At 45.8% G+C, this 10024-nt stretch overlaps 1 protein-coding gene across 1 annotated transcript in view; it reads left to right on the top strand.

Annotated features, from left to right (window-relative positions):
• Positions 1-6871: 6871 nt before the first annotated feature.
• Positions 6872-10024, top strand: part of CRB2 (crumbs cell polarity complex component 2) — a 45187-nt gene continuing 42034 nt past the window's right edge. The window contains exon 1 of the mRNA XM_020967580.2: positions 6872-7090. Within this exon, the coding sequence (XP_020823239.1) occupies positions 6952-7090 (139 nt within the window). The 5' untranslated portion in view covers positions 6872-6951. The remainder of the gene's footprint in view (positions 7091-10024) is intronic.

Below are 10024 nucleotides of genomic sequence, written 5' to 3'. Positions count from 1 at the left end.
GAATTTGCTCCCTTTCCTCATTAGAGATACAAAAGGGACCAACAGTCCACCAGTTCTGGGTTGGGATTCACATTAATGCCAAAGAACAAGAGGAGAAAACCCAGGGGTGGGGGAAGGGTAGGTCTGTTTTATGTTGCCTGTGAGTGTCAGTTGTCTCTTTGTTTTTTTATCAAGACCCTGGTGTTCTCCTTTGGGGAAGTCTACTTTTATAACTACCCTTATAGCTCTCCTCTGTTTCCCCACTTCACACCCAGGTTCCATAAACCTGATGAAAGGAGACATTGCAGGTCTGACACTTTTGGAGAAATGGAAAATTTGCCATGCCTGGGGAGAAGGAATGGCCAGCTAGTGTGGGCAAGAGCAGTCTAAAAGCAAGCTGACTTCTCCTTCTTGGCTTCCCTTCTCTTTCTAGGTTCCCTCTTTCTTCTAGAGCACGGTTTTAACCTTGCGGGATGGTGAAATTAGATGGGAAGAAAATGCATTATTTGGATAAAATTAGTTTCTTTTGTCATACTATGAGTTTCATTTTATGCATTGAAAAACATTCTGAGAAGAGGTCTATAGGATTCACCAGAGTGCTAAAGGGGTCCAGGACACAGTAAAGGTCTGATTTAGAGTCCTTTACCCTTCTGAATCCCAATTCTCCTGGACTAATTTCTTCACCCACAAACACTATCTGCCCCTCACACACACTTCCTAAACTTTCTCTCAGGATCTCCTGATACCCTGTACAGTAACTTCTATGCCCCTTCCAAGCCAACTCCTCTGACTATTTTCAAATGTGGCCACAAAGGGGCGCCTGAAGGTCATTGGACCTAGGGGCTTCCTCTTTCTCCTTGCAATGGGGGAGGTGTGGTGCTAAAAGGCAGCCTTCAGGAGAGACTTCTGTTCCCCTGAGATTGTCTATTCTCAAGGAAGGATCTTTGTTTGGGACAGATAACAGTAGAGCTCGGAGAACCTCTCCCCCTCCAAGCCTCTAGAATTCTCCTAGAGGTCAGGAAGTTAGGGGAGGTACCTTGTGGACTGGTCCCACTTTGGGAAGAAGGCCAGGGTGGGGTGAGGCAGCACAGATAGTTACTTGCTGTGTGATCTTGCCAAGTGAAGTGACCTCTTTAACTGCCATCTGTCTTGAAGGTCTGTGCTTCTGTTAATCAATATTTCAGTGTAACCAAAAATCTTATCTACATTCATTCGAAGGATCAGATCTCAACATATATATGCCTTTTTAGCCTATATAGACTGTTTTCCATGTCCTTTCCAACCGATGGAAGCATCAGCGCAGCCCTTGAGGCATTTTCCTGTTACCCTAGTTCTCATTATACAACCAGCCCGCCTTCTCTTCCAATCATATGTTCTGAATGATATCTTTTTTTTCAACCAACAAGTATTTGCTTGTTTATTTTTAAGCCGATTAGTGTTTCTTTTTTTTAATAGTATTTTACTTTTTCCAATTACACGTAAAGAAAGCTTTCAACATTCACTTTTATAAGATTTTGAGTCCCAAACTTTTTTCTCCTTCTCTCCCTTCCCTCCCCCCTCCCCAAGATGACAAGCAACCTGATATAGGTTATACATGTATAATCATAGTAAACATTTCCACATTTGTCATGTTGTAAAAGAAGAACTAGATAATATCTTTTAACCACTTCTTCTGTGCAAGTCCTTTTTGGCATTATACTGCAGGCTACTTGTATCTACTCTACATTTGTTCACTGATCCTCTGGTCACATCCAAGTTTGACTCTTCGGAGATTGTTAAAATACATCATCAATAGGACATTATTGATGGGAAAAAGATGGATTTTTGTTTCGGGGAGCGGGTTGGGATGGTTGAAAGTGCTACACCATTTCCCAAATGTATTCCAGCTTGTCTGCTCTCTCTTCCAACTATTTAATTCTGGGCCTACCCCAGCTCATTGTCTGTTGGCAATGCATTGATAGACCATCCATCCAAATACAGATTGTAGTAAGGACAATAATCACTCTTCATCCATCAGTTTTTTCTTGCGGGGTAGTTTCAGCAGTTGTGGGTTTTGCTTGGGAGATTGTGCAATGTTGGATCAATTGTGTGCCTGGGAAGGTGCAGCCTGCTGGAGAATATTGTTTGCAAAAATCCTTCCTTGTTGCCTACAATAACCCTGTGAAGCAGCTACACATTATCGAATTTAGAGGGATAGCTACCACACCTAGAATCTAGGAGTAGATGAGAAATCAGGATCTAAAAGGGTCCTGATGGGCAAGAACCTTGGTCTGAGGATGAAATTAAAAGGGATAAATGCAGTTGCACTTTTATTTTTAAAAAAATCAACTTCACAAGGACAAGACAAGGAAAGTATGGTTGGATAAGAGTTTGTCTTAAAAAGATCTACATGTTTTAGTGGTCTGTATATGCGATAGGAGTAAAAAATGTGATAATCGGCTAATATTTATAATAATATTTGTAAAATATTTGATAATATTTGCAAAGCACTTAGCACAGTGCCTGGCACATGGTAGGTGTTTAATAAATGCTTATTCCCTTCCCTACCCGCTAAATAGGCTAACTTGCTATTGGAGGTGCATTAAGAGAGGCATAGATTCCAGGCGTAAGGAAGCAGAAACAGATCCTTGCCCAAGCCACACCTGTAGAACTGTTTTCTGTTCTGGCAATCCCATTCTAAGAAGGACTTTGAGAGCATCCAGAGGAAAAAGTGATTCTCTTAAAGACCTGCAAAAGTAGGTATGAAGGTCATTAGATGTAGTGGTCTCTCTCCTTTTCTTGAAAGTAGTAATACAGTCCGTGATTCACTCCACCCACCCCAAAACTGCTGGTATCTTCTGCTTTTCTGGAGAATTTGAGCATCCATCCTTCAGTATTTCCTCTGCCAATGATCTCAATTCATTTCAACAAGCATTTATTAAGTAGCTACTATATACAAGACAGAGGCATCAGTGGCCTGGTGATGAGACTGCTGGCCTCAGAGTACCTTCTCCTGACATGTGCTGGACAAGCCACTTAACACCCCAATGTCCTAGGCCGCTCTCCAAGATTCTAAGGCAAAGAGAAGGTGCTGCAGCATTGGTAAAGGAGTTTCTAACCTAGCAGTTCCCCATTCTAGGAACATCACAAAGGTAGTCCTCCTCCCTCTCCCTGTGTGTAAGGCAACGTATTAGGGATACAAAAATAAAACAGATCATCTGATCCAAGCCATATCTGGGCAAGAATCACCTTGACAACATAGGGGACAAATGCTTATCTACTCATTTCTTAAAGAATGATGTTGATGGGAAGCCCTCTCCCTTTTCTCCCTCCCCCTCAATCCCTTTCTCCCTTGCCTCCCAAGTCAAGCCCACTCCACTTTTGGACAACTCTAAAGGTTAGCAGTTTTTCCTGATAGCATATCTAAATTTCTCTCTCTGTAGCACCCATCCATTGTTCCTACTTCTGTCTTTTAAGGCCAAACAGAGCACACCTAATCCCTTCTCCACACAAGAGCTTTTCATGTCTTCCTACCCACATACACCCCCTCCCTGCTTCTCTTCTCCAGGAAAGAAACACCCTTAATTCCATATGTTATTGTATTTCACGAATGTCTTCCTCTCATTCCTCATTAGGGCTTGGCAGTCACTTCAGGCCCTCAGAAGCCATGCCATTGGAGGACAAGCTTCACCCAGCAGGTGCTACCAACCTGGCAAAGGCTTCAGGTACAGTTGGGTGGCAGACTGTTGTCTGAGGCTCATTTTCTCCCGCATTGGGGACAGGAGATTAATTTTTCTGATCACATAAGCTCTGGAAGACCACCAGCTGAGTTCTAGAAGACTGCTGATCTTCAGACTCAGACAAATGAAATTAAGGAGCTTGGAAGTGCTATGGTACAATTATCTGTGTTTGTGAATTATCCTCAGCTAAATTGGGAGCTCCAGGGGGCCAGTCTTATCTAAATCTGGTATCTTCTCAGTTTAGCCTAGTATAGCATCGTGCTCTGCACACAATAGATCCTTGATAAATGTTTGTTGAAATAAGTCTCCCAACACCCCCACCCCCACCCCGATAGATAATATGACTGCTATTATGGCTGTTGTCCTTTGTTCTCCAAGAGGACCAAAATGACATCACTAGACTAGAGTCAGGTTTCAGTGTGTCCGACTGTGGCTCATCAGACCAATACGAGCTCGGAATGCTCTCCCACAGGTCGGACACAAAGAGTTCAAGTGAACATTTGGGGTGGATTCTCTTAATTTGTGCATCCTGCATTTCCTTTGAGCCGTTTCAATTCTGCTTTGCTCATAGAGCACAGAACCTTTTCTGATGTAGGCATGTCTTGCTGGGCAGTCCTGTGCCACTGTCTCCCATGACATACAATGAATTCAATCAATTCCAAAGGTCTTAACAGAGACCTTGAGAGTGTCCTTGTGTCACTTTTTCTGACCACCATATGAAGGCTTGCCCTGTGTGAGTTCTCCATAAAATGATATTTTTGTCTAGCGTTCATGTTTTGCATTCGAACAACATGGCTAGCCTATCAGAGTTGCACTCTTTGTAGTAGAGTCTGAATGCTTGACAGTTTAATTCAAGAAAGGACCTCAGTGTCTGGTGTCTTACCCTGCCAGGTGATCTTCAGAATCTTCCTAAGACAATTTAAATGGAAGCAATTCAGTTTCCTGGCATGGTGCTGGTATACTGTCCAGGCTTCACAGGCATACAGTTATACCTATTTTACAAATGAGGAGACTGACACTCAGGAAGGTCAGGTAACTTGCCCGCCACTGCTTATTGAATCAGTGGCAGAGCCCAGAAAGCTTTTGACTAGACCATTTGGCCTCTCCAATCTAGGACAGATCCTAGCTCTATTGTCCTAAAGCTGGAGCAGACCTCAGAGGTGATTTTGTCCGACCCCCTCATTTTTCAGATGAGTAAAACTGAGGCTTAGTTTTCCTTAGTCCCACAAGTAGTATCAGAGGCTGGATTTGAACCCAGGTGCTCTGAGGCCTTCCCTTAACCCTCAGAATATGCCCCAGCACTAGGACTGGGACCCAGAAGAGAGGGTCAGCACCCTGGCCTTTATTGTCTCTGGCACCTCAACTCCTGTTTCCCCCTCCCCACCACTAAGCCTTGGGGCTCACTGTCTTCTACAAGCAGCATCTCTAAAGGCTGGCATATGCCCACCCTCCCATTCCCTTTCCTGCTTTCATTCAGAACTAGTTTGAGGTGGGGAGGGTAACATAGGTTAGAGACAGGGTTCCAGAAGCAACTGGCCTAGTTGGGAAGGGGAGAGACACACCTGAGGAAAAGAACTTAGGACATAAGACAACTCATGGCAAGTGTCAGTGAATGACAAATACTGTGTGGGTGGCCACCTTTTATGCTTGTCTGCCTACAAGTCTCTGGAATTCTTGCTCCTCTCTCCCCACCCCCCATTCTTCAAGGCCCCACTCCCAGGCCACCTCCTGGTATAGGCTAAAGAACACTGGTTTCAGAGTAAGAAGATCTAGGTTTAAGTCCCAGCTTGGTCACTTAGTATCTGTGTGACCTTGGGCAAATCTCTTCCCTGTTCTGTGCCTTAGTTTCCTCCTCCATGAAAGTGGAGGGGTGGGGAGGAAAGACGCTGGAGAGGAGTTGAGGGGAAGGGATAAGGAGATTAAACTAGGTGAGCTCTAAAGTCCCTTCTAACTCCATCCTGTGGGTAGGTTGGGTTTTTTTTTCTTTGCCACTTGTGAATTTTCTCTAATAGGGAATGTTTCCTTCCTTGGACACTTCATAGCATTTGACTGGTAGCTCTTCACCTAGGTATTCATAGACTATTTTAGTTCAGTAGTTATTTGTAGCCTTTTTTCTGGACCTGTTTCCTTCTACATAAGATGAGGAGGTTACATTAGATCAAGGGTTCTTAACCTGGAGTCCATGGACCCCGAAGCTAGATTTCAATGTAGCTATTAACACCGATAGAAAAAAATTTCATCTTTATTTTCACTGATCTCTAAATGTAATTTAGCACTTCCTTTCATTTTGAATTTTAAAAACACATATACTATTCTGAGAATAGTCCCTGGGCTTCACCAGACTGACAAAGGGGTCCATGACACAAAAAGGTTTTAAGAACTCCTGTTCTAAGTGGCCCTTCTTATTCTCAATCCTATAATCCTTCCGCAAGATTTTGTGCTTGGGGAGGGCCAGGGCTCTTTGATTTCCCAGGCCAAGCACAAGCCTGGCTCTGTAGGAACCGTTAATAAATGAATGTTGGCCTCAATGGAATTGAATCGAAGGGGGTCCTGAACTGAGGGATGGAGAGACAGTGACTTGGAGGGTTCATACTCAGATTTAAACCTTCATTCGGAGACAGAGAGATAGAAGACACTCACAGGCAGAACTTGGAGTTCTGGAGTCAGGGTTCCAGAGGGAAGGGAGAAGGCAGCTTTTCTCCCTTAGGAGGCCTGAGCCCCTGGAATGAAGATCTGTTAGCCCTTTTGTTTTTTGAGGAAGAGAGTGCTGCTCTACCTGGGCTCCCACCTCACGAGCCTTAGAAGTTTGTCTCTAAGAGTAGAGAGATTTGGGAAGAGCCTTCCCCTGCACACCCTCCTTGTCTCTCGATGCTCTTCTCCTTCCCCTTCCCCTCCCCCAGAGCCCGGGCTGGCCTGGGTCTCTATCTTTCTCCTCTCTTCCCTCCATCGAGGGTTTAGCTGCAGAGGGGCTGGGACAACGTCCACTGAATTAGTGCCGGTCTATTCTCCGAAAGGGGCGGGAAGGGGGTGGTGGTGAGGTTAGGACAGGAGAGGAGGGGAGGGGAAGGGGGAAAGGAGGAAAGGGAGGGGGAGGGGAGAGAAGGGGGGAGGGGATAAGAAGGGACGGGAAGAGGGAGGGAAGGCAGAGAGGGGGAAGGGACGAGGGCCCGGGAGCCCAAACCATGCGGGGCCCCGCCAGCCACCAGGAGCAGCCCCCAGCCCCAGCGCCCCAGCGCCCCAGCCCAGCCAGGTGATGGAGTTGGAGCGGTCTGATCCCCGCTCCCGATCCCTTCTCCTATTCCTGCTCCTGCTCTTTCTGTTGCCCCTGCCCCTGTCACTGCCCCTGTCGCTGTCCCAGACTCTGCCCCAGGAGCTGTCGCGGGAACCCTCGGGTGAGTTGTGGCTTCATGGGCTCAGGCGGTGACCGGGTACAGTGCGGTACGGGAGGGGTGTCTAGACTTGTGTCCAGTACAGGCACCTACTTCTACTGGAAGCACCGGCGGAGGTGGAATAGGGGATCCTGCTGGAGGCTGGGCTGAGGGATAGTGGAAGGAGTAGGATGGGGTGGGATGGGGAGGTCCCCCTTACCCTGGTTACCTGAGTGGCTGTTGTGTTTTGGACTGAGTTAGAGGGCTCTCTGTGCCCTGCTGGAGATGTGAGCTGCCCTATTGAGTATGAGTTGGAAATAGGGTGAAGGGAGGGGGTTAAGTGCACTTCGAGACTATTAAGTGTACTGGGGTGAATTCAGCTGTCCTGTGTGGATGTGGGGGTGTAGGGAGGTGAGGGGAGGGAACTGTGAATAGACGGTATGTGATCTGTCTATCTATCTGTGGGGTGAGGGCTGTGTGCTGCTTTGAGTGGTGGGGGGTGGGCAGATCCTCTGTGAGGTATTGTGTTTGATCTCGACTTGTGGGGCAGCCTAGGTGGTGGGGCATGCGGCGATTGTGGTTGTGTGAGTTGGGGGGCTATATGTGGCACAAGTTGGAGTGTTATTTGCAGATGAATTGTGAGATGTTGTGTAGTGTGGTAAGTTGTGGGCTTCATGTGCAATAAGGACCTCAGAGGCCATTCAGTTGAACTTCCTCATTTTACAGATGAAGAATCTGAGGCCTAGAGATTAAATGGTTTACCTAGGGTCATATAGCTAGTGTGTCTGAGGTGAGATGTGAACAAAATTCTTCCTGAACTGCAAGTCCAGTGTCGTTTTCAGCACATCACTCTTTAATGTGTGTGTGTGTGTGTGTGTGTGTGTGTGTGTGTGTGTGTGTGTGTGTGTGTAGATTGGGTTAAAGTGGAGAGGAGAACAAGTTTTGGTGTATGTGACTGTGAGCCACATATGTATATTAGGTGTTCTCTCAGGGCCTTACTTGGAGGCTGTTGTATAGGATGTGAGATGTAAGATAAGCGGTCCAAGCTGTGGGGTGTTCAGCATAGTATACATTGTTGGGTGTTGTGTGCTGAGACAAGTTGATGGAGGGAGGAGGTGCTCTATCTCCTGGGCTCCACAGTCCTCTGAAAAAGGGAAAGAGAAAACATTTTTTTCCTTTCTTTCCCCTAGTCTTGGAAAAGGAAAGATGGAAATCTTTGAAGAGGCCTAGGGTAGGGGAAGTGTCCCAGGATGAGGATGAAGCTGTGTATGGGGGGGGGAATCCTGGGAAGCTCCGTGTGTCCTGGGAGGTGGGGTGGATACTCAGAAATATTGTGGAGATCGTAGTTACGTGGAACTCAGGGGGCCTCTGTCCAGTTCCCTTTATCATGAATCACACGCTCATACCCAACCACACAATAGTAATCACATACTGTCTCTTAAGTGGCTGTACACTGTCATACAGACACATGTATGTCATGTTCACACTCCGACATAATTTCACATAATCACACATAGAGTCATAGATACTATCCTAGGCACTCAATCCCTCCTTCCCCCCATTCCTCCCAGTGAAAACTATATTTGTCCTTCCTATCCCCCATCTAGGTCTGGAGCTTGATTGGAGCCCCTTGACAAGGCCCCTGTCCATTAAGGGCTTCTTTTCTCTTCAGAAAAGCATTCAAACTTTGAAGCAAAGTTGACTCCCCCCATCCCCCTCCCCCTTTTGTCTGGTGAGCTGGCTCCTGGGGCCTGGAATTTCTCTTCCCTGAAGAGGGAAAACCAGGGAGGCCCAGGCCTTGAGTAGCTTTTGTTTGGATCACCATGGCTACAGCTGCCAAGCTGGAAACCACTGTTAGCTGGTCCTTACCATCCCTCCTCCCTCCCCCACCCTCGACCTTCCATCGTTGGTGAGAGGGAGTGGGGGGGTACATGCCAGAAAGCTGGATGGAAGGTTGAGGGAGAGGTTGTGGAAACTCTGGTCTCTGGGCTAATAATACGACCTGAACTGGTCCCAACCCATCTCTGAGGTTCCTGAGGAATTAAGAGTTGAAAGTTGTAGGCTAAAGGGCCTTTTTCCTTTCTGCTTAAAGTCATCCAGGGCATAAATTTATGTTCTGGGCTCACTTCCAGCTCTGGTCCCTAGGTCTTCAATGACCTAGGGACCTCTCAGAGTCAAGTCTGTCCCCCATGACATAAACTTACAAAAATAAACATCTTAGACACACTTTGTAAATCTTTGTGTAGCACTGCACAGACCGAGAAGAACTATTGAAATGTAATGGTCTCTTATTTATTATCATATGCATAGGACATGGTCACAGAGGTATAGGTTCATGAATGAGACAGTCACATTTACACATTCTTATTCACATAGGCATATACATACATGTATGTAGATATGTGATCATATATAAAATTACATAGTCTCTCTCACGTACCCACATGGACACTTCCCCATAATATACACAGTCACACACATAAATATAATCACATAAACAAAGACACATTCATGGATAAACATGCATGTCAATATGTAGTCATGGGCATACTAAAACACAGTCATGTAAACCCATAGCTATTTACACACCCAGACCTAGCTATACGTACATATAAGCACATACTGTCTCAATGCACATGCAGGTATATACGTATACGTATTGTGGTTATTCATTTGTTTCAGTGAGTCAGTGTCTGACTCTTTGTGACCCCATTTAGAGTTTTCTTGGCAAAGATACAGGAGTGGTTTGCCATTTCCTTATCCAGCTCATTTTATAGTTGAAGAGCTGAGGCAATAGGGTTAAGTGACTTACCCAGGATCACACAGCTAGTAAGTGTCTGAAGCCATATTTGAACTCATGAAGATGAATCTTCCTGACTCCAGGCCTTGCGCTCTATTCACTGTACCACCTAGCAAATACAAACAAATACAGCACTAGAATTAGATTTTTTTTGGAGC

The sequence above is a fragment of the Phascolarctos cinereus genome, unplaced genomic scaffold (genome assembly GCF_003287225.1).
Source record: "Phascolarctos cinereus isolate Bilbo 61053 unplaced genomic scaffold, phaCin_HiC Scaffold_2;HRSCAF=192, whole genome shotgun sequence".
Classification (NCBI taxonomy): Eukaryota; Metazoa; Chordata; class Mammalia; order Diprotodontia; family Phascolarctidae; genus Phascolarctos; species Phascolarctos cinereus.
Note: the sequence above shows the minus strand (reverse complement) of the source record. Positions and strands in the feature narration are given on the sequence as shown.